Source organism: Xiphias gladius, chromosome 14 (genome assembly GCF_016859285.1).
Source record: "Xiphias gladius isolate SHS-SW01 ecotype Sanya breed wild chromosome 14, ASM1685928v1, whole genome shotgun sequence".
Lineage (NCBI taxonomy): Eukaryota > Metazoa > Chordata > Actinopteri > Istiophoriformes > Xiphiidae > Xiphias > Xiphias gladius.
Genome location: NC_053413.1, coordinates 16,998,814 through 17,023,514, shown reverse-complemented (window position 1 = coordinate 17,023,514; position 24,701 = coordinate 16,998,814). Strand labels below are relative to the sequence as shown.

General features: G+C 38.2%; 2 protein-coding genes and 1 long non-coding RNA gene across 6 annotated transcripts in view; 1 reads left to right on the top strand and 2 right to left on the bottom strand.

Moving 5' to 3' along the window:
- Nucleotides 1-229: 229 nt before the first annotated feature.
- mapre2 (microtubule-associated protein, RP/EB family, member 2) lies at nt 230-16,505 on the bottom strand. 4 transcript variants are annotated; one of them, XM_040143077.1, is made up of 8 exons: nt 16,427-16,457; nt 9,773-9,934; nt 6,207-6,334; nt 5,395-5,540; nt 5,047-5,263; nt 4,528-4,670; nt 1,910-2,068; nt 230-1,663 (listed from the first exon to the last, which is right to left on the bottom strand). In XM_040143077.1, the coding sequence occupies exons 2-8, from the start codon at nt 9,892-9,894 to the stop codon at nt 1,565-1,567; spliced, it is 1,014 nt and encodes a 337-aa protein (XP_039999011.1). In that variant the 5' UTR covers nt 9,895-9,934; nt 16,427-16,457; the 3' UTR covers nt 230-1,564. The 4 variants fall into 4 exon arrangements, with proteins under 4 accessions (XP_039999011.1, XP_039999013.1, XP_039999014.1 ...); XM_040143079.1 differs by lacking the exon at nt 9,773-9,934 and having other exon boundaries at nt 16,427-16,505; XM_040143080.1 differs by lacking the exons at nt 9,773-9,934; nt 16,427-16,457 and adding an exon at nt 16,168-16,410.
- LOC120798646 lies at nt 9,195-22,700 on the top strand. Its single transcript, XR_005708730.1, has 3 exons — nt 9,195-9,266; nt 19,789-19,862; nt 22,594-22,700. It is a non-coding gene; the product is annotated as an uncharacterized LOC120798646 (long non-coding RNA).
- dtna (dystrobrevin, alpha) overlaps nt 18,606-24,701 on the bottom strand; it is a 20,755-nt gene continuing 14,659 nt past the window's right edge. The window contains exons 17-23 of the mRNA XM_040143082.1: nt 24,577-24,673; nt 22,602-22,761; nt 22,400-22,489; nt 22,221-22,320; nt 21,460-21,572; nt 21,275-21,313; nt 18,606-19,859 (exon numbers count right to left, since the gene is read on the bottom strand). Of these exons, the coding sequence (XP_039999016.1) occupies nt 19,777-19,859; nt 21,275-21,313; nt 21,460-21,572; nt 22,221-22,320; nt 22,400-22,489; nt 22,602-22,761; nt 24,577-24,673 (682 nt within the window). The 3' untranslated portion in view covers nt 18,606-19,776. The remainder of the gene's footprint in view (nt 19,860-21,274; nt 21,314-21,459; nt 21,573-22,220; nt 22,321-22,399; nt 22,490-22,601; nt 22,762-24,576; nt 24,674-24,701) is intronic.

Below are 24,701 nucleotides of genomic sequence, written 5' to 3'. Positions count from 1 at the left end.
GTTAAATAATCCCCTAATGAAACACTTCAACAACCCAATTTGTTACTTCTCTTTACTGAAATTGTATGCTGTGTCGTCATAAGAACAAACTCCTGCCTCTAGTCTAAATAGAGGAAAAACGCCATCAAACCTCTAGTTTAACACATAGATTATTGATAGTAAAAGCACTTCTTTCCTTATAAATCCAACTCATTCTGGAGTGAGATGACAACCCACCCATGGACTCAAAACGTATTTTTATTACAGCAAATCCATCCGAATCTCAACATCTTTCAAATAGCAGGTTAAACATACAAAAGCTCACTTAACATACTTGGTTTTTTTTTTATTAAATATGTAAAAAGCAGGTCAAGTTATTCACAAATAAAATGCAAACATGCAACACGTTGTTTTTGGGGAATGCATAATGAGTGGGACATGAAAAAAAGACATTTACCATTCATTAATTATTGACAGTACAAGTTTACATTCCTTTTCATTTACACAATAATATATGACTAAAGCATTATGGTGCACTGCCCAGTTCAATATTAGTAAATGCAATATTAAGAAAGGGTATACAATGTACTTACTGGAATATAGCATGGCAAATTACTCAGTGAACCGACTCATCTCCCTAAGACCTGTGGTTTAAAAAAAAACAAACCTCTGAAACAAACAGCTGAAATCTGAGCAGGCCACAAGTTCCAGCTGACGTTTAAAACTTAAAAACGCTGCATTATAGTAAGACTAGTCCACAATAATGATTCTTCCTTCCCTATGTTTAGGGCATAACAAGTAAATTCTAATACCAAACCACCTTGAATGGTGTGAATAACACACTGTGGAACACACTGATTATCTGAAATCTTGTAATTTGTGAGGATAGCTGTCAAACAGTCATAAGTTGGCATTATACTACATTTTATTCACAATTCATTGACTGTATTGTCCTCCTTCATGAGGATGCAATTCAGAATCTTGTACTATTCCTAAGGCTTTACAATAATAAATATGGTGAGGGTCTATGGACAGATTGTCCAATACAGAGTCAAATGTCAGTGCAACATATGGAAGGAGGTTAAATAAGAGCTACTACGAGCCCTTTCAGGGCTTTGCTTATTGCATTCTTGTGATTAATATTGTTGATATGCGAAATAAAAATAAAATAAAATGAAAAAGGACAGAAGCTAGGAAGATAACACTTGCACTGACAGGTAACCGTTACCTGTCTAAACTTCAGCATTTCATCACATCTACTGTAGGATTTGAATTGACTTTTCCATCCACACAGTCCTTGGAAACTTCTGTGATGGTCTGAGCTTGTCTGCTGGTGGAGGTTGTCACCACAAACCTGCCACAGCAGTTCACCAAAAGTCACAAAAAACATCGAACAGTGAGCAGAGGGATACAAAAAAATAAAAACTGTGATGGTGCTTCTATTCAGGAGGTTGCTTCATGTGCTCAGTCTTGGAGAAAAAAAAGAAAAAAGAAAAAAAACAACCATGAGGAAAAAATTAAAAATCCTTTAACAGTTCTCACATATTAAAAAGAGGGGTGTAACTGCAGTGAAGGATGATGGCAGTCAGTATTCATCCTGTTCCTCCTGCTGATCATCTGGTGCCTCCTCGTGGGCTTGCTGGTCCACTTCCTCTCCGTCACCCTCAGCAAGCTCCGCTCTTTCCTAAAAAAAAGGGACACAGACACTCAGTATAGTTTCAGGCAAACGCATGTGATTACAAACAAAGACTATGTTCTTATCTCTTTCAACCACACAATAACGTCCACGTGATTTTTCCACCCGGAAAAATGGCACTTGTGCATTTTACTGGTGTGCACTGCTGCAAAAACTCATTTAGGTCAAGAAAAAAAAAAAGAGCCTCCAACTGTTCTAAATCCTCCTCAGATCAATCTAAGGTCACAGACTGACCTGCTCATCCGAGGCGTAAAGGACCTCCATTAGCCGCTCGACAAAAGGGGCGTTTTCTTCACCCTGCTCCTGGCACAACAGCTCCACCTCTCGCAGCTTGCTGAAGTAGTAGTCCCTCTCCTTCTCCACCCCTTCCAGTGCCAACTTTAATGTGTTCACCTAAAAAAAAATAAAATTCACAAGAATATTCTTAGCTTCAGTAGCAAAAACACACAGTACTGCATGGACTCTGGTAAGAAGGTAAGAGACGAGCAGTCACAAGATCAACTGGACAATCCACAGAGAAGAAACACGCACAGCTTTGTTTTAAACTGATGAGTGATTCATTCTAACAAACTCTTGCATGTTGAAGGACTCAGAGATAAATTAAGGTTCAGCAGATATAAGATTTAAACATTGTGTAACTTGTAGAAGTTGTCTGACGTGCACAAATCATGTGTCACTAAAGTAGTCCAGAGTAGTGCTGAATCCATAAGTTGCTTAATTGATCATTCTATGGACCGCAACTCAATTCTTATCTAAACAGTGTTTAAAACCTTAATCTATTGATTGGTTTAGTAATTTGTAAAGTACAAATGCTATTTATTTTCTGGTTACAGATTCACAAGTGTTGGGACTTCTCTTCATATCGCTATAAATTCAATACATTGGGTTTTTTGCTGGCTACTGGTCACACTACGTAAGCAAGCTCCAGCTCACTTTCATCTTAATTTTGTCCTTGGTTTGGACCGGGCTACATCTGCAGATGCATGTTGGATCTCACAACTGAATAATTACATGCAATACACATGGTTTCTAATTTACTGGACTATGCATGTGTAGCTCTACATTTTAAACCTACTCAGCCATGTACAGTGTCTATAAGAAATCTTTACCAAATGGAATCACAGTGGTCCGATCAACACTTTACTTTTACAATACTTTATGTCAAAGTGGAGGCAAATCCCTACCAGAAGACCTACATCAATGACACATATAGAATACACAATAAATACAACTATTATTATAACCCCCCCTTCAAGTCAATATTCATTAGAGGAATGTATTATATCCAGAGAGGATGTATAAGATGACCAGTGAAATGTCATTTTTATGTTGGCATAGGAAAGGTGTTTTTAAACATATGTTTTGGTCTTGTGACCTTCTACCTCATTTTGGAAATCTGTTGTGGATATTTTATTTCTGCGAATGTACTATGATAAACTGTTATATCCTACACTGATTTATTAGGTGCTAATAGACAAAACAGGTGGAGGTCCTATGATAAAATAAATATTGATCTCACACTTTTGGCAGCTAAGGAAGTGCTTTACTATCCACTGGAGATCTACTTTTTTGGTAAATCCTTCACAGGGATGAATTGAGTTTTCAAATTATTTGACGCTTAAGGCTTAATAAAACATTAACGGGAAGCCCCAGAAATGTTAATAAATTTAGCATTTTCATATGAATTTTGGACATATTTAGAAACTATTTAAAAAAAAAAACAAACAAACTGATCTTAATCTTGATAGTAGACCATTATTGTAATAGGTATTATAATTGGTATGTGTATATTTGAAAGTGTATCAGAGAAAGGTTTTGATAGTTTTTGTGTTGTTTGGAATGTTAATTTATAGATATAAATTGTTAATAAACTCAATCAAAATACATCCCGAGTACCTTTTCCTTTTCACAGCAATTATATCCTATATATATGGATATTTCTGTAACAGCTTTCTACATTGATTCTACATCTTTCTTCGCCCCCCATTCTTCTTTGCTCAAGCTCTTCGAATTACAGCTTGCAAAGGAGCCACGAGTGATGAATCTGGATTGAGGTGCCGATGCACTATTTTTTGACAAGTGTACAATATATTTACTTTAAATTTCTTCCACTATTTAATTTTGACAAGACAAACGACAGCCACACAAAACACAGTTAAACAATTAGTTAATAGTTACTTGTTGCTGAACCAGCTGTGTTGCTCATCCTCTATTGATGCAAATATGGAAAGGCTGCATGTCCAATATTGTTTTTAAAGTGGATATACACTCATTTACATCAAGGCCAGACAACAAATCAACGATCCGATAACAAAACCAATTTCTACATTACTTTTTACACTGGCTATGTCTATGATACGTGGGGCAAGAAGCTAGTAATAATAGTGAAAGGTCAGATTGGAAAGCGGAGGCAGATTTGGTATAGGAGATTAATAAATAAGATGAAAAAAAATGTATAATGTGTTTAAGGGTTGATATATTTTCCCGGTTTCCCAGCTGTGTGAGCTTATTTCAAAAACAGGGACTGAAGGTGTTCAAGATTTTATCCATAATTCAGTCACACTCCTTTAGTCTCTTCTATAAGAGCACACCACCCCTCTAATCATTACTCACAGAGGCCATCATTGTGGTTTAATCTTAGCCACAGACAGTGCAGACAGCTGGAGGCATGTGAGCAATTTTGAGAAAAGACTTTGGTTGTTGCTTTCACAAATATAATAAAATTAGACCACTTCCTGTCTGATTACCAGAATCCATAAACATAAACAGACTGGCTCCAGCCCCCCCCGTGCCCCTCAAAGGATAAGCAGTATAGTTAATGGATGGATGGGACGGGATAAACATAAACATACCTGCTCAGTAAGATGTGTGACCTGTGCTTCCAGTTCTTTCTCTCCTTTGGCAGGAGTTGATGTTGCAGGAATCTTTTTGGCTGACGAGGGTCGGGATGTCGGTGTTGAGGACTTGGGGGTTGTAGTGCTTGACCTTGACGCTCCTACAAGCCAATAAAAAGTTTATCATTCAGGGATGGTTGAGCAATTGCTATCATTTCTGAACTAATTCTTGACCCACGCCCCAAAGCAAAATTTCCAACACAGACACATTGTGTAATTTCCTTTGAGAGAATAAGTCTAGGAGTTATTAGAATTTAGACCTTATCATAAGAGTTGTCGATATGAAAATAAATGTTCCCCTGCCTCAGCAGGTAGCTCAGGCCAGGTGCATTTATATTAAAACATGTCAGAGTGTCTACAAACATTAGCTACGTTTCAGATTATAGGAAACCACACACCTTCTACAGCATCAAAATAAACATTTGCAAATAAAAATCAACAAAATCAACATGAGTAATTTGTAAACTTGAGGCTTACCTGCAGTAGGGGAGCTGGCTGCATGGTGGGACTTCTTTGGCAGGTTGAAGATCTGCTCACCGGGGTCAGGTGGGGGGATGGCATCCTGACCCTGTCTGGCTGCAACCGGGTCATACTCTTTACCGTCGTAATTGGCATCAAAGAACTTCTTAAACCACTGGATGAAATCAAGATTGTCCTGAAATCTGCCTTTGACCAGTTTCTCCACAGGAATAATCTGAATCAAGGGGGAGGAAAAGAGGGTCAAAAGCAGGCGAAATATAAATTCAACCACATATAGTGTGGGACACTAAGTTATAAAAACAATATATCGGATAACTGATAATATTGCAGGTTAACAAAACCTACCTTGTCCACATTCATCCTTTTGAAGGATGCCTGCAACAGTTTGAAATTGTGAATGTACTCATGCTCCAGTTTAGCTTGAAACTTGACCTTCTTAAGACTGATGCAGCCAGGGAAGAGCAGATCCATGAACTGGCAATAGGCAGCTCCTAAAGATGTAATAAAATTTTAGTTGAGTGTTAAACCCTTGCTGGAAACTACAGCAAATTGACTCCAACTATAGGCTAGGATTTATCGAGTCTGCCTGTCTTGGCATGACAAAAAATCCCCTGGAACAACAAAAAGCCTGGGAGCCTTTTCTGTGTCCAGATCATTGACCTTGTTTCCTTAAAAAGAAAACTATTAATGCATGTTCTTGGCTTAGCATGGCTAATATTAACTGAAGCCTAGTTAGACTTTTATCCCTTTGAAAAAACAGGGCACCAGGTCAACCTGGTAGCGGGTAACTGGAAACTATCAGATAAACACATAAATCCAACTAGACAGCACAGAAGTAATCTACATTAAAAAGGAGCCCAGGCCTAAACCAGTGTGAGTGTGTAAATCTTGGTTTGTGTAGGCAGAGAGTGATTGAAAAGGGATTACTTGGTCACAACGGGAGAACACAGCAGGCTACAAGTTTATTTATAGACAACTCTCTGCCAGGGAACGGTGAGCATGTTTCCACAAGTTGCTTTAACTGCCAGCTTACAGAGAAAATGATTTGAACCAGGAAGATATCATCTCTAAAACACGTTTGCCATCTCAAACAGCCTCGTTGAAAACATGCAATGAAAGGAGAGGGAATATAGAGAAGGTTTTCATTCTGTTGTCACCTGAGGAGAGCTGCTCCACTTTCGTATAGTTTAGGCAGAGAATGTCGTTAACCCAGGCAGTAATGTCATGCCTGCTCATAGTCTCCTGGGTTATTGAGGTAGAATATACGTTGACCGCCATCCCCCAACTGCAGAAGAAAAACAATAACATTCAAAAAACAAAAGCAATGCTATAACATGTAGGAGCTGAAAAATAAAAATATACTTTGCAAAGTGCATCCACTCAAAGGATTGAGTGGATACAGTTAGGCTGGGTAAATCCGGCCACTGTAACTACTTTAGACTGACTGTACTGGCTGTAATGATTTCTATTCATATCACATTCAGTAATCACTTAAATAAAGTTCTCAGTTCTCCCTTTGACACTGGAGGCCGCACAGCAAGACTGCAGCGTGACATGATCTCTAGCATTTATCCACATGGCCAGACTGACCCACAAAGGAGCCCAGGGGCAAACAATCGACCCCTCGTTGCTGTGGGACCACTGAGCACAGTGCACACTCTGTCATACAGTATTAGGCAAAAATTATGTAGTCACGATTCCAATAAGTACACAATTTTATTTTAAAACTATAAGTTTGGACTTGTAGACTGATTTAGGCATGTACGCATGTGAAAATTTTATAGTGGCCAACATTATCTCAGTATACAATACTAACTTGATAATTACTTACAAAAAGTTTAAAACTGTAGAGCAATATTTTATAAACATTATGGATTAGTCTGTTGATTATTTTCTTGATTAACCAATTAATTGTTAGGTTTATAAAATGTCAGAAAACGATGAAGGGCTGCCATCATAATTTCCCAAAGCCCAAGGTGACATCTTCAAAGTCTTGTTTTGTGTGTCCAACAGTCCAGAACCCAAAGATATTCACTTAACACACCAAATATTCATATTTGAAAACCTGGAACCAGAGATTCTTGGCACTTTTCTTTTGCAAAATGACTCAAAACAATTCATCAATTGTCAGAACTGTTAATTATTAATTTTCTGTCGATCGATTAATCAACTAATTGTTGCAGATCTAAAAATCTGTACAGTGTTAAAACCTACCTTGTTGAGACAATAATAAACTAAACAACTAACCCTAAGATGCATGATGGCGAAAAATGTGTCAGCAAGTTTGTTGTGTTGCTACCTTTGGCTGCAGCTCATTTTAAACATTTTCAATACATTAATACATAGTTTTAATCTCCATCTTTTGCAGAACAAATTTTGATCTACACTTTATACCACAAATTTTGCTCAGGGAACACAGAATATAAAGCATATTGTATCCTTTAATTTGATTTTACCTGATAATAACTAAAAGCTGTTGCAAAGTCTGATTAGAACGATGTTGCAATTTTATCAGCTTTCAAAACTGTGGCTTTTGGGGTCCCAGGGCGCCTGCCCCAGTTTAATTGGAGATATTAAGGTCCATATACTGAAAGCATACAGTGAGCCAGAAAATAAATCAGGGAACTCAAACTTTGATCTTTAAACTACAGATTAAGCAATTACAGAGACTGGCAACAAAACAACTGCTTACAATTTCATTTATTTACTCTTAGTAACAGAAACATTGGAAGGTGCATCATTCCCAGTGTTTCACACTCATAAGGTGTACCAGAGCAGCTAGCCCAAGTATATGGAATACCTCCCAAGCATACTTTGACCAATTTTCAACAAATTTTCACAATTTCATTGATCATGCTGAGAAAATCCCACTATCTATCAGTTGTACCAAAAAAACAACAAATGGTTTATTTGCAGTTTGCGTGTGTCTTCATTTTTAACTGCAAGGCAAAAAAAACAGGTTATGTTTGTTGGAGTTAGTCCTTTAAAGCCCACTCAGTAGAGGTTCTGTATATAAACATATATACAGTTCCCAGTTTACTGAGTACACCTAGCCAAATGTAATGCAGTCTCATACAACAGCCCTTCAATAAATCCTGCCTTCATGAAGGTTATAATAGTCAGTTTTTATTGAAACTGTGATCATTTTGGACGCAGCAGCTTGTGGTGCTGTTGAACTGTATTGCGTTATACTGACGGGTTTTTTTTATTATTTTGCCCCCCCCCATTTATATCAATTAATCCATTAACTGATTAGTCAATCAGCAGAAAATTAATTGGCAACTATTTTGATAATTGATCACTCGTCATTTGCGAAGCAAAAATGTCAAAAATTCAGTGGTTTCAGCTTTCCAAATTGCTGTTTTTCCCTTTTCACATATGACAGTTAATATAATTTCTTGGGGTTTTGGAACATTGGTAACTGCCATGAGCTCTAAGAAATTATTAATTGCATTTTAGTAATTTATTTAATTTTTATTTTTATTTTTTACATTTCATAGACTAAACGATTTGGCAGATGAATCATAATAAAAATAATTGGTGTATTGATGCAATACAGTTCAACAATATCATAGACTGCATCCCCTAATATTCCGATAAAGTCAAATCAACACCTCTCTGAGACAGTTTCAATAGAAACCGAACCTTCATGAAGGTAGGATTTACTGCAGGGCTGTTGCATTAGACTTCACTAGTTTTAACTAGGTGAACATAATGGCAACTGAGTTTACATTTAAGTAGAACTCCATCATATACATTAAAACAGTGTACAGTTCTCCTCAGTTCGCCTACCAAAAAAAAAATAAAATAAAATAAAAGAAGACTGCAGCCTGACCATTTGAGCTTAGTTCAGTGATAGGGAACAGCAGGACAGCTGCATTCAAACAACCCTCTTATTGGATTATGGCAGCGACTAATATGGTATTAAATCATGCTAAATCATCGTCGTCATCACCATCCACTAGCAGACACCAGGGTATGCAGGGTAATAATAACCCTTCATCATTAAAGTTGGGCTATATCAGCGCTGCAGGAGCAGAGCCTCGGCTGAGTGATTCTCTGGGAAGGAAGGAAGGAAACTGGGCCAGAGGATCTCATGTCAACAAAGCGGATGTATGTGCTGCTGCTAGCATGCTTTGTTAGCCGGGGCAGGGATAGCCGCTAGGGTTGGGCTGATGCTTGGATTCAAATAGGGAAAAACCGGGCCGGTGCGGCAGGTAATGAGGGGTTATACACATTGAGACATCGCCCCAAACACACATTAATAGTGATACTGGGGGGTGTTGGGTAGCTGCGAAGTGTCATGTCACGGTGGGAATATTCTAGCAGCAGCAGCAGGGGCGGCTGTCTGTGTACTCCTGTCATTTGACAGGCTGCACCGTTTCAATCCACTCCTCCAAAATCTGCCTGTGCAATTGCGCACCAATTCACTTGACAACAGTATACTGCTGCCAGCAGCGATGCGGGCTATGCACCAGCAGAAAGAGGGCTTATTGCGCTAACTTGAGAGCGATTTACGCCATAGTCTAAGAGCTAACATGACAGGAGACTGAGGGACAACAGGGGGAGGGGGGGGGGGATAGCGGATGGGTGCAAAGCGAAATCGACAGACGTAGAGGAGGAGACCAGAATGCAGGTTTCTGTCTGCAGCAGTGTGTGTCCTTTTTCTTTTCTATGATCTTTTTTCTTACATGAAATCAAATGCGGCATTACACTGATTTACCTGTAGGCGCGCTCTCCCCGCACTGTATTTTTCCTGTAAGGAATGATGTTGGTTCCGTTGTCCGGGACGATGTCGTTGTTATTCTCTCCATTTGGGGAAAGGGCTTGGGTGGGACCGGGCATTTGGGTCTCTAAAATGTTGAACAGATACTCTGTTCTCTGTCTGGCCGGGAAAAAAAAAAAAAAAAAAACAACAGGAACGATGCAAATGCTGAGAAAGTGCCGCACCTCCGGGGCTCTTTCCCTCTGTCTGCTTATTCTTCACAAATCTCTGCCCTAGTGACGTTGCTGCACCCTGCACCACGTGACTGCTGGGGCTGGCTGCCTGTTCCTTATGGTGGGCGAGTTCAGCACACCAAATTACATTGATCACTTGCGTGATACAAAAGCATCATCGCCGCTCAGATCAGTGCGTGATGCTTCACGGTTGTCGCTTTTTTTTGACGCGAAGATCAACTTTGTGATTTTTGCGCGGCCACACATCAAATGCTCAGGAGACAATACCCAATCAACTGGAGGGGATGGATTTGATTAAAAGGAAAACGCAGCCCACCCAGTTTCACCCTCAGATCCTTAGATGATAATCAAACAGTTTCTTGGCACAACAACACCCAACAGATGAATAGAGAGAGAAAAAAAAGGCAGGCAGATCATGACAGATAAAAGCGATGCTGATGAAAATGACCACACATGGTATGTAATGTAATGCTGTTTTGATTACTAACCATATGTATCAAGGTTAATACTTCACTCTAAGTCGCCCTGTTTAGCATTTGTAAGCAGTATATAAACATTTAATGAAAGGTTTATAACACACTATAATGTAGTTGTAATTGTAGTTGTAGGGCTGCAACTCCAGTTTTCATTATCGATTAATCTGCCGATCATTTCTTCGATTAATATTTCCTGTACAAAATGTCAAAGAAATAGTGAAAACAATGCCTGTCACAACTTTGCAGAATCCAAGGTGACATCTTCAAATGTGTTGTTTTGTCTGACCTATAGTTCAAAACCCAAAGATATTCAGGAGAAGTTATGTTGACAAAACCATACATTAATGAACACTTCAAAATACAAAATGTCTATATACAACTACATTATAGTGTGTTATAAACAGTTTAGTGTTACTGAGTCAATCAATGTCAACATAAAAACACATTAATTCAACTGTAAGTTTATGTGAATAACTTGCGCTGCAACGATTAGTCTATTAATCAATTCTGATGACTGATTAATTGTTTAAGTCATTTTTTAAAGCACAAATTCACTGATTATAGCTTTTCAAATGAGAATATTTTCTGGTTTTATGAGTCCTCTATTATGACTGTATATCTTGGAACTTTGATAGTAGACCTGTAGGACCTGATCAAAAGTCAACTGTTTTGATTATTTTGTATTATTTTGACTATTCAGAAAAGCCAATTAATTGTTTCATTAATTTGCAATCAAAAATGCCAAACATTTGCTGGTTCCAGCTCCTCAAGTTAAAGGATTTACTGCTTTTTTCCATCTTATGTGATAGTAAACTGAGTATCTTTTGGTTTTGGACTGCTGGTTAGTCAAAAAAAGCATTTTGAATTGATGAGATTGTAAGGGGCTTTCCTCCCCCCATTTAATAGCATTTTATAGACCGAACAATTAATCAAGAAAATATTAGTAGATGTATGAAGTAATAGTTGCATCTGCAGACTTTTTTCATTAGAAAACTGTGAAAAATGCCCATCAGAATTTTCCAGAGCCCAAGGTGAAGTGTTCAGATCTTTTGTTTTGTCCAACTAACAGTCTAGGCCAATAAAGTAGACCAGTAAACCAATGAATCAATTAATGAACTTATTTTAGCTTTAAGATTTATATAAATTAAGAAATATGCATTAGGGGTGTAACAATACCCTGTATTTGTCCATACAAAGATCTGTATTCAGTGGTGTTGTGTTTAAAATCTAAAAAACACAGTCCTGCGGTTGCTAAGCTATCTCCTGTTTGTGTTGCCACATCTGTTGTTTGTACGCTCCTTTTTGTGTGTGTGTGTGTGTGTATATGTGTGTGTTGTAGACTGCTGAGCAACCACTCTCAATGGGACACAGAACACTTACTTGTTTCACGCATGTCTTGAATTATATATAAACTTGATTTCTCAGCTGAAACTTATTTTTGCCTAATTGAAATGAAAATGAAATTTGTCATATTATGAGAGTGACGATGTATCATTACACCCACTAATATCCAAACATCTATGTGTGGATCAACAAGCAAGGCCAGCTCAGTCCAACTTTATACTGTTTTCACATGGTTAGTAATCAAGGGTAAGGAGCTGCTATAAGTGAACCAGCAGGCCACGGTATTTAGCAGGCATGATGGAAAACTGATTGATGTCACAGCTCTATAAACAGCACTAGACTATAACACTAGCTAATACAACACAGCTATGATGTTTTATACGGGAGTTTTACGCAAGTATGTCCAGCCATTCATATGGCCTCAAACATCACCGATGTAGTAGCCTTTGCAAAGGCCTCTGGGCAAAAGAATTTCTATTACGCTGTAATGTTGTTTTACTGCCTTGATTTTTTTTGTGCCTTTTTTTTTTCTTATTCTGCCTATGACTTAATTTCTCATTGTATTGCTGCTTTAATTAAAAGGCCGCCAAAGGTGTGTTGGTTCCCCCATCTTTCTTTGATGGAGTACTATAGTCCTATATCAGTATTTATTCAAATGTAAACATAGATGAACAGGCGGGTATACATTTTGAGATCAATAGAATGATTTATCTACTATCCGTCAGTCCAAAGGTTGACTCAGATTTTGGCCAGTAATGTTTGAACTTTTTCATGTGTCAGCAGTGTTTCTTCTGAGTTTTTTTGTGTGAAGATGAGTCCAACAAGTAGTTTTATTGACAGTTTTATTAAGCCAAAATGTTTTGTTACACACACCTTTTTGAGCTGATAGAAGCGTACCATAGTGGAAAGAAAGCACTTTAAAAGGCTTTTTTTTTTTTTTTTTTTGAATGATCCAGTGTAAACTTCCACCTCCAGTTGTCTGTCAAAGTAATAGTGATGAATAATATGTGGACCTGTCCATTTCTACTTTTAAAATGAGCTAAAGGATGTTGGATATACTCACATAACTCTTAGTCAGCAATTTGTGTGCTCACTTTAACTTAACTACCAAAACTGAAACTCTAGTGCCACCATGAGGCTAAAGTTGAGGTCACTTTTGGGCCTACAACTTTTACATGGAGTCTATATGCAGAATTTTTTTAACTGATCTCTGATAAATCTCTTTAAGATAAATCTGACAAATGAAATATAATTAATTTTACCCAATAATATTGACCTCCAGTTTGACTTTTGTCTTCTAATACAAGTTTTCACTACATGTCAAACCTTCGATTTACCTTTCATTGCCTATTATGGTTATTTAGCGTGATTTTGCTTATCCATATAGCTAAAGCTTGATAAAGTCAACTTCTGTTGAATGATAAAGGATTTCCCGTAAAGCCTTGCTTTGAAGGTGTTCCAAAACACATATTCCAAATCCCAACAGTGTTTCACTGTGAAATGGTGGCCATAATTTACCTTATCAGTCTCATTTTTTCAACTTTTACCAAACACACTGGAGCTTTTAACAGTCACATGTCAGCAAAGCGAATGTACAGTATATCCCGCGAACTGCACCTTTGATTGTGACAGCAGTAATTCACCTTTACACTGAAATGTGCGTTTAGACTTATCTTTGAAGTGTTTTTTAAATATTTGAAAATATTATAAATAAATCAAGGCAGTGGACAAAATGCAAAATAATCATCTCTAGCTTGCGGTCAATCTGGAGGAAAATGTATATAACCCTTTCTCTACTGGGTCAAAAATACTATTTAGTCTTTACACAAATTCCTGCACAGCCAAATACAAGGTACAACCAAGAACTAATCTCATTAAATGGCCAAACTGTGGATGCTAAGAACATATCCACTAAGAACCAAAAGCACGCATTGCTACATTTCCACTACAGTAACGCTAAAGGCCCTGTCAGACCGGAAAGTGACAACTGCAGTATTTTGGTCTCATCACAATCACACAACGGCAAGCACAGAGGTCCACTTTGCATCAAGCGGCAAGCAGCAAAAGTATAACATGGGCAAACTTCAGTGGCAGCAAGAAAAAAAGGAAAATCTATGCTTGTTGACATTAGTGTGCCGCTGCCAGGTTTGGTGGCAAAGCTATAGCCAGGTTGTCACAGAAATTAACTTGCCACTTCCCAATCTGAAGGGCCTTAAAGTGTCACCAGAAAGGTGCAGCATGCATGGCCTGTTTCAAATGAATGTTCAGAATGTGAAGCCTAAGAATTAAGTAAGTAAATATTAGGCCATAACAAGAGGGGCACATGCCCTTTGAGCCTATTTTTGCTCACACTGTCACCTGTAGAGGGATTCTCCTCCGTGGCGCTCTTAACAAAAAGCTAATATTTGTCTCGAAAAATGAAAAACCAAAGACATATCTGCAGTTACATTACAACTAAAGCACACAAAGTTTGAGCATCTTCTCACTAACATTTTGAACAGGAATGACTGATCTGAAGCAGCTGTCTATCAGTGGTTTACTGGGAGTTCAGACCAAAAACAGCGCTGCATATTAAAAAAAAAAATTTAATTTAAAAAAAAAAAACAAAAAAAAAAAACACGCAAAACGCTTTGTTGTCGGGAGCTTGTTGTTTCAGGTACCAGAGAGATGATGAAATACAATTAAGAGGTCAAGTTTTCGGTAATAGATCTATGCGCGTGAATGCTTATTAAATGCCAAACTACACAATGGCTTACAGTATAATAGTAAAAGAAAGGATTTTAAAAATCCGTGAAAAAAAATCTACCAGGAAGGTGCACTTATTTGACTGGCCAACGCAGTGTGTTGCAAGATGATGTTCCACTGCATTGCAGTAAAAGTTGAGTCAAGTTCAGCTTTTTGCTGGACAATCGGGCTTCGTTTTTTTAATGCAGTGCTAATGTGTGTCTGAGCACAGCCCTACAGTGTTCAAAACTGTTTAGCTGAACATTTGGCTTCAAAAGTTTGCAGTAAGCCGCCATGCAGGGCTAACAGTAAAATGAAGAGAAAGCCAAATTATGTGTCGAGTCCAGTGACCTCAGTGCATAAACCCCAAGGATGTCGTGTTTTGTGTTCTGGTGCGAGGGACAGGTTTTGATTTAGATTTATCACAGTAACTATGGCGACTTCATGAGGAGTGTGACAATGACTTCTGTCACAGTTCGCTTTCTGGAGCTGGTTACCCCTTAATGTGGAAAAGGATTAACTACTCATGTTGATGTTGCAGCATTTTGACTATGCACATCATAGCTTTGAGGGTATTTTTAAACTCCCCCAAAGCAAAGCATACTTTGTTACTTAGCAAACAGTCAATTGAATCATTATAAAAACACAACCTACTACCTATTATAAGACACTTTGATATCATTTAAAGTATTTTAGTTATGAATGTCAACATCATTTGGTTTCTGTACTCCTAACCTGTATTTCTTCATGCCAGTAAATGTTGGTATAGGCTTGTTGCTTGCTGTCAATGTTGCGAGGGTGGCATAACATGTTGCTAACACAAAGCCTAAATATATGATGCTGTACAGTTTGTTAAAGCTAATCTCATTCCATTAGAGGAAAGGCAGAGCTGTGCTTCCTCTGTTTCCACTCATATCTCACCAATGGCTCTCTTGCACTGGATAATCAAGTGGTTGGGTGGGTGAGGGGTGGCAGCTCCACCCAACGTATCCAGCCCTCAGCATTCAAAAAATAGCAAAGAGGTCACTGTTACCCGGAGTTGCAGGCTCGACATGTTAAAATATACTATTACAATATATTATTACTATTCACGGTGAAAAATTATTATTGATGTAAAGAAGGTTTTTACAGAGTCAGGGGTGGGTATAAACCCTTTCAGGGGAACCTCAAAACTAACCAAAATGAGGGCCGGGACCAGTGAGGAGAGAGCACTGATCTGTCACATCTTACACTGGTATCTTTTAAACCTTCCCCTTGGATACAACATGAAAGAAAAGTTTTCATTTGCCATTTTAAAAAGGGAAATTCTTCACCCAAGCTAAAGAAAAAAAACAACAAAAAAAAACAAGGTGGAGGCTTTTCATCCCGTCTCTTTCCCCACTGCTCAGAAATAGCTTTAACGGTAGTTTCTGCTGCGGGGGGGTGCGGGGGCATGAGACAGTCTTGCTAATTTCTGTGATTTTTAAAGCTAGTCCGTAACGAAGCCGCTAGCTGCAGTGACTGCGGCTAACTCAGCTCCGTGTAAGAAATGATAGTTAAATGAGACACAATGACTGGACAGCATGCTATTACACAGTCACACAATGCCAGAGCAAAATAGGAAGAGTGTTTTTACCAAGCCAGACGTTACTTGCAGTGACGGTAGTACATCTTGTTCAGCTAACCGCCAAGTTACAGTAAGCTAATTTTGCTCCTGCCACCACTTTGTCAGAATAGTGACAGTCGACATATGCCCTGACCCTGGGTAACATCATCACCGTACGAGCCAGCGACAACCACGTCTGTACACTCCGGTTTTAGCATGTGCACATCATGTTTACGGTTTCAAATCAAATTATAGACTGAAATTGTTCAGCAAAGCAAATGGCACTCACCAGTGAACTCCGATCCGCAGGTTACAAGGTGTTAAAAAAAAAAAGAAGCTGTTTTCCGGCTGAGTCACCCCACCCTCAAACGCCCATTTTCGCTAGACGATGAGTTGAGAGCGGACACCGGATTGGACAGAGCTTCATCGGAGTTGCAGTTGATTGGCTCGCTAGCGACATCTGTCGTGAAGTTGACCAATCACGTCTTGATGCGTTGATCATTCATCACATCAAGACGGCTTTCCGTCTGGTCGCTCGGTGTCATTTCACTTTTCCCCCAGCTAAAAAAAAAAAATTCATATATTGATAACAGTGGTTGAAGACGTATTCTTCAGTCCTCCGGTCAAATCCGTACTTGAGTAAAAGCCTAGAAGTATTACCACCAAAATAATGTACCCACTCAGCAGGCGAAATTGCTCTGTCAGGGTTACGTTGCTATTGTTATATATATTATACCATTTGTTGATAATGAGTGATGCTTTAATATGTAGACACCATTTTAATGTTGTTGGCCGAGGTGGAGCTGATTCTAGGTGTTTTATATACTGTTGGGTGGTTTAACTTACTGTATAACAAACAATGCATCATATTTTATGTGCTCATTGTACGTTTTTAAATCTGAATTGGTAAAGAAATCAGTAACTACAGCTGTCAAATAAATGTAGTGAATATAAAGTACATTATTTCCCACTGAAATGTAGTGGAGTGGCCGTCAGTGGAAATACTCAAGTCAAGTACAAGTGCCTCAGAATTGTACTTAAGTACGATACTTGAGTAAATGTACTTAGTTACCTTCCACCACGAACTAATAAATATTTATTCAACACAAAATTTACTCAACCAACCACCAAAGCCAAAGGCCTTTGTTGTAAATGAATTAAGGAAATCAAAAGAAATAATAAAAAAAAATAGTTAATCTGCTGTTCTGCTTATTAGTAGCTTATTCGTAATATATTAAAAATATTTATTTTAAATGTTAAATATTTTTGTGACTTGCCATGTTAAAGTGCTGCTGCGATAAAACAGCCGAAAAAAAAATTTTGTTAATTGATAAGGCAATTTCAGTGGTCTATTCATTATAACAGTGGCAGTTAATCAAGCAAAAACTGGTTCCAGCTTCTCAAATGTGAAAAATTTGCTGCTCGTCTGCATTTTATATTATTTTAAACTGAATATATGTGGGTTTTTGACTGTTGGTCGAACAAAATAAGACATCCAAAGATGTCACCTCGGGTTCTTGTGAATTTTTGATGGCCATTTCTCACTATATACGTATGCAGTATATGGACGTTTCGCAGACTAAAAGAATAATTGACAAACTAATGGTCACGTTGATCAAAAATGAGATGATCCCTAGTATTATGTGTGTACTACAAGATCAGATTAACTCTAAATTCTTATTCCTGTAGGAAAAATGTTCTTGTGAATTTCAATGGCCTTGCTGAGCCATCGAACTTCAAGATTTATTGTGAAAGAATGCTTCCTTTTTGTTTTTCCAATCATCTGAATATAATTCTTTGCAAAGAGCAACTGATTTTTTTTTTTTTTTTTTACAGAGGGAAATGCAGTGCACACATTTTGCATCATTGATTAAATAAACCTGATGTTCAGCTGCTCACACAACTGCATTCCTCCTCTTTTAACACCAGGGTGCAGTCATGCACTTGAAAAAAGAACAAAAGACATCTAGATGAGGCTCGGTATAAAATTCACCACTGTAAAAGCAGCTTGCTAAAGAACATATTGTACGACGATTTCATGTAGCCAGAATGTGGTAATTATGAAAAGATTTGGTGAAGGATGCTGTGAATCTGTGTTATAAAAATTGTCTTTAAATGTTTAAAGGACGGGCCTGTGTGGACGTCCTTAAAAGGTAACAATAATAATAATAAAGCCTCTTATTAGTTAATGCATATGCTGATAATATTGTCTGAGCCTGAGAGCAAAATACTCCCTCCTAATATCCACATGCCTGTGAGATTGAGTGCTGGATGGCTGCTTTTATGTTACCTCCGATGCTGGGTCTATGTGATGAATTATAGACAATAGGTTGAGGGCAGCCAACAGTGCATTTATGACAGATAATAAATGTGCACTGCCAAACCAAGCCAATTGAAGTGTGCCGGTCTGGAATGGAAAAAGAAAGAGAAAAGGAGTTCATAGGCAAAAATTGTGATATTGTGTCAACACTTTATTATGCATCACCACCATGCAAAATCACTGCTATGAACTTGCTCAAAAATCAAACTAGATATATTTCACACATTTATGATTTTAGATTGGCTTGCCACTTTTCTCAAAGTGACTGAGTAAAGTTTCACGCACACTCAGAAAATACATCAAGAGTGTGTATTTTGGTGTGCAAGTCATGCACAGATTTGTGTGAGAGCATTGACACTAACAAATGAAACAATGGCAAATGATCAATGATCGAACCTTAATTCATAAACCATTGATAGTAAACACAATTTGTTCAATGCCCTTACCAGTGTAAACCTTTGAATTTGAGCGACTTGGGAGTCTCTGTGTTACATCTTATTCACTGTGTTTTAAAAACACTTTCAGACCATCTATATCTTATATTTAACTTACAATGTATATGTCGACAGTGTACATGTTTGCAGACCAAATCTCTCTGCAGACAAAATCACTTCCCAGCATCAGATTAAATGAGTTTAACCTCATTTTTCCAGTGAAGACAACTAGCATTGCTGCTGAACAGGTGTGTTTTGTTGTTAGCTACATGCTGCATTGACAGTTTGAATGAGCCCCTTTGACAGGTCATCCAATCAGCTAAGGCAGTGTGTATTATTATTACTAATGTATCAAATAAAACAAACTTATCTGATCAATAGCAGTTGGCCTGCTCCAAAAACAAGTCAAAAAACAATACAAAAGCCACTCGGCAGCAACAGTAACAAATCTATGGAATAGTGATAAAATCTGTTCATTGTAACCAGTTATACATTTACAAAAGATTGCAAATTTTATCATCTATAACTTCAACTCCAACGTAATCCCAGGTTTCTAACGTAAATCAGATGACAAACAAACCCTTAAACCCGGTTTACTGTATTCAGAAACATGAGAATTTGAAGGAATCAGGTTTGCCACTCTGTACAAACAGTACTGTTGTACATTTTGGTAGACAACTCATATAAAAAGGATAAAAATTAAGAAAAAATTCCCAAAATCATGTGGTTTTTATGGCACCTGTGGTATAATAGACAGCTCAGTAATTAATCTCTTTACATCAGCTCACAGTATTACCTTAAATATGTGGTTGGTTAAAAATATATATCTTTACATAAATGTATTCTATGGTTGGATTTAGCAATTTTTTTTAAAACTTGAATTCTTCATATCTTCAGTGCTCTGTACCGTCGGCCCAGTGTTGTCCCGTCCAGTGTCTCCTGCTGTTGTTGCTCTTCATATTGCTCACCTGGTAAGAACACAAAACATGTTATCAACAGCATGACGTTATGGAAGTGCTCAACATTGTCAAGCAGAGAAAGGCCCGATTGTGTTTACGTAGACATTAGTGTTCCATCTGTTTTTGTACATGCGAACATTATATCTGTGTTTCTGAAACCTGGATGAGCCTTTATCCTGGTTTTGAGAAACCCAAACATGTTATCTGGATTACTTTATCATAAAGGGGACTACTGTGGCACCTAAACATTTCAGGTTTCTGATCACAGTCTGATCTAGCTGAAGCTCTATTTAGTAGTTAGTCAGCAAAACAAATAATATGATAATACTGACTGTAAGGATGGCCTACACACTGTAATGGAAGCAAAGATCTGACATTGGTAACGTAGATCAGATGACAGAGCGAAATCAACCAAGGGAACTCAGTTGGCACAGAAATGAAAGCGATTGGTTGAAATGTCGAGAAAAGCAAAGACACACTTGCATCTGCACAGTGTGCCGCAAAACCTGGACACTGATGCACCAAAAAAAATTCTACTGATTATCACACATTTCATTCATAAATTATACATTACTTTGCCCACTGAGGCTACTAGAGCCAAAAACAGCAGACACATGCACCTCTACAAATACACATTCAAAAAACAAACTAGTCCCCACTATCAGAAACCTGGATACTGCTAGAATTATGTACACAGGGAGCTCAATATCCAGATTTCTAAAGTTCCATCTAAATGTCATATACAAAATATGATAAAAACCAGCATAAGACTCGAAACCAGGACACTAATATGAATGTAAATATACTTAAAGAGGAGTAAAAGGTAAAAAACTAAAAGCTTGTAAATTAAAACATACTTACTTTTCACTCTTTGTGACTGCTGGTTGCATGCATGTACTGATCAGTGGTCTGTATATACACAGTCGGTGCCATTACATTTTGAGGCTAGGTTTAGCACACAATGTTCCTGCAGATTTTTTTTTTTTTCATATGTTCAACATTTTGGTGAATGTTAAAATTAAAACCTTTCATCTACTAAACTATTTAGACAACTGAATAATCATTTCAGTGATTTTCTTAGAGCAAAAATTCCAAATATTTGCTGTTTTGAGCTTCTCAAATGTAAGGATTTGATGCTTTGCATTGTCATACATGATAGTAAACTGAATATCTTTGGATTTTAGAGTGTTGGTTGGACAAAAAAAGAGATTTGAAGACATCACTTTGCTCAGTGGGAATTTATAATATTTTACTATTTTTCTGGCATTTTATAGACCTTGAATAATTGAAAATCACCAGATTTATCGATAACGGAAATAGCTGTTAGTTGCTGCCCTACTTTCATGTTAAAGGAAGTGCACTATGTGTGTTGATTAAAACAAAAAAAAGTCTTGCAACACAAAGACTGAGTTTCAGAAACTTACCAGGAACGTGGACCAACACAGTCACTGCTGCAGAGTCACCTGTGCCACAACATGAAGACCATGACAGCACATACAGCAGGTTAGAATTAGAACTGAGAAGGAGAAATTTAATAATTCAAAACACGCAATGTGCAGCTTCCTGCTTTGACTTTGTTCCAATCTTGGAAATTTACAACTCACCATGCACGTTTTGTCTGGTTCCTGCCTGTGCTTAATCAGCTCCTCCAGTTTGAGCTCGTCCTCCAGCTGCTGCTCCAGATCGTTCTCAAAGCTCTCCTCTTGTGCAGCGCTGGCAATCCTGTGACAGATAACAGGCAGTTTAAAACAAGACAAATAACAGGTGGTGCACCTGGAAACTCAAGGTATAAAACTGTGTTCTAATAGGAATTTAACTATTGTTTCCAAGTATAACATTTTAATAAGACTGAAAACTAACAAAGTCCCACGAACCTGTAATCTCTTATAAAAACCATTACTTTTGATTCAAATCAATGGTTTATAGAAATGTAGGAGATGGCCTGATGTATAAGGTATTTATCACAAACATCTGCATGGGACAACGCAACGCTAATGGGAAAGCTGGCAATAGGTCAAATAATCTGTCAGGAGGAAGCCGCAAGGTGTGCCAAAGCAGTTCCTCAGGTTAAGCAGGGACAACGGACGAGCTGGAAAAGTGTAGACGAAGACACCACTTGGAAAGAGCTTTGAATATATAGGGTGTAACTTTGCCAAAAATTAATGATTTGCCTTCTAAAGGTGTTGGGGGTGAAATTCAATCAACTTTATGATGGCAGGTGCTATCTCAAGAACCTTTATCTATTCCTTCACAACTTTTTTTTGTCTCATATCCGCATAGGTCCTCTCCAAAAACAGCACAAAAGCTATTTATATTATTTCTTGTGTATGGATTGTTGATGACATAGCCAACATTATATCTCATAAGGACCGTGGTTTATAGGTGATGAAGGGATCTGAAGAGGTTGTGGCCAACAGGTCTCCACGTCCAAAGTCTGAATCCACGGTGCTCTCAGTCTCACTTCCACCATCTGTGGAGAAGAGATGAAATCAGCTGTTGTATAAACATTCAGGAAGCTAAACATGAGCTTTTTTTGGATTCATTTTTACCTGAATTGAGTTCCTTAACCAGTGACGACATTGTGTTGGTGATGGAGTCAGCAGCAATGAGCAGGTCATTTCTCAAATTTCTCCTTGGACCTTTAAAACAGACAAAAAAAAAAAAAAAAAGTGTGAAAAGTGGTTTCGTACAACTTCCAACCGGACATTATTTCCATAACCAAATGCATGCTTATGTGTTCAAGTGTGTTACCCTGAGCGAAGGCCTCCTGAACATCCCCTCCCACGCCCATGAGTGAGTCCTGAGGTGTGTGAGTCGGGGTTGTGCCGGCAGAGTCCGAGTGGATTGGTGTGGGGATTGGCCGGCTGATGGTGTGGCTGGGGGAAGAGCGTGGAGAGCCGGGACCCTGAGTCTGCAACACACACAGACAGTCTTAGTGTTGTGCCACTCTGTTGTTTGGAGAGAGAATCATACTATAATTGCAAGACTGTGAGAAGAATATAATACAATCTGAATTAAAAGGATTTTTCTTAAAGAAAAAACCGCAAGCGATGCATCAAATGACTATTTTTCATTCTCAGGGCTTAAATCACAGCAAAGAAACTTCACTTAAATCCCCCAAAACAGCTGCAATACTTCTGTTTAATAGTTATAAAAGTCTACTGAGAGGCCAATTTGTCCTAAATGTACACCATGATAGCTCCATAACCAACACACATTACACGCATGCTAGAAATGTACACTATGTGGAATCATTAAGCTGTGTTTACTAATTTTCAAGTAAACATAGCATTTTTTCAGATATTCAACATGCTGTTAAAAGAGATCCGACTCCATAAAAGCTAGTCCAATTACTCCCACAAACCAAACCACAAGCTGTTTTTTGTCTGGTAAGCACAACTGTATTTCCAAACTTTCAGACAAACTGAGGAATTACAGTACATTCACCTCGTTAGTTTTTAAAGGAGAAGCTACAGTTTTGTAGATAAAAAAGTTCACGCGACAACAGCAAAGGTTTCTTTTCATACATGCTTCCAGGTTTCGGTCTCTTCTTGCCTCTCAGTTGTCACACTTACAGTTTGTTTCCGTTCCTCCTCCAGCTGGAAAACAATATTTCATGGCGCATGAAACAACGACCACATTGCACTTCAGTATTTCTGAAAAAAATCCAGCCCGTATTTCCTCCGGGACGTGGCGAGTATGTGGCTCCCTCACGCATGTTAAATGGATTAGCATCGACCTTTTTAGGCTAATTAGATGAATATCCTGCCCACTCAAGCCAGTACAGTAGGCAGTTTATGTAGGCTTTGAGGAACTCCTGTCTTGTTGACCGCAGAAGATATCCTCACACTAACGGTTATCCGTAAATCTGTAAAGTGTGATGGAGCGTAATCCCAAACTCAGCATCCTGTTCTTAAATCGTCTGTCTGGACCCTCGTCTGGCAGTATGAGACACATTAACATAACATATCTAATCAACGCCGTATTTCACTTACGATAACAGAAATGTTTGTGAGAGGATTTTTTTTCATGACAATCCATAACCTGTTTGCTTCTTTACTTATACAAAAGATTAAAATACAGGATTGGAGCCTGCTGTCACACTAAACTGAGGGACAGGCTTTGAAACACACTACACAACAAACAATAATGATTTTTTTCTTTATCTGATGCTGCCAAAGATATGATTAGAGTAAAAAAGACTTATTTCAAAATCCTTATTTCTAATCTATAGATCAAACTCTTTAAGTAAATGGGTGAATGCCTTTTACCTCAAGTTTTTGAGGTAAAAAAAAAAAAGACGGACTGGGCCTTTGACAGAGCTTGGCAGTTGGAAATGGACGCCCTCTAATGGACATTTTCGGTAATTGCTCACGTTTCCTCATCTGTAAAGTGCAGTGTTTGCTTTACATGAGCAGGAGTGATCAGCCAAAGGCCATCATCTGGCCATATTACTTACAGCCTCGACTTACAGCCATCGATATAAGAAGCAAATAATACAGGCTACTGTACGTGCCCATTTAGGATTATGTAAACATGCAAACGTAAACTGCGACAGAACTAATTCCGGCCAAGAAGCAAACATTAAAAAAAAAAAAAAAGATTACCATAACCTAATTGTTCCCCACAGGAAACAGAGTGTGTCTTCCTTCAGTAATCATGGAGGCGACTTAATCTGTATGTGACTACTGTGCAGTGAAAGAGATGAAAGACACGTCTCCGGTACCTTGAGAAGCATCATTAGCTGCTCCAGCTGCACCATGAGTTCCCTGCGACTCTCCTGCAGAGTAGACATTCTTTGTTCAAGCTCATCTTTGCGTTGCCTAACAGAAGACACAAGTTGTACAGTGT

Excerpts from the sequence above, each read along its gene's own strand:
- mapre2 (XM_040143077.1), bottom strand. The coding sequence starts at position 9,894 with ATGCCCGGTCCCACCCAAGCCCTTTCCCCAAATGGAGAGAATAACAAC. Across the intron at positions 4,671-5,046 it reads AGCCAGCTCCCCTACTGCAG|GAGCGTCAAGGTCAAGCACT; the intron begins GTAAGCCTCAAG and ends ATTGGCTTGTAG. Across the intron at positions 2,069-4,527 it reads TCACACATCTTACTGAGCAG|GTGAACACATTAAAGTTGGC; the intron begins GTATGTTTATGT and ends ATTTTTTTTTAG.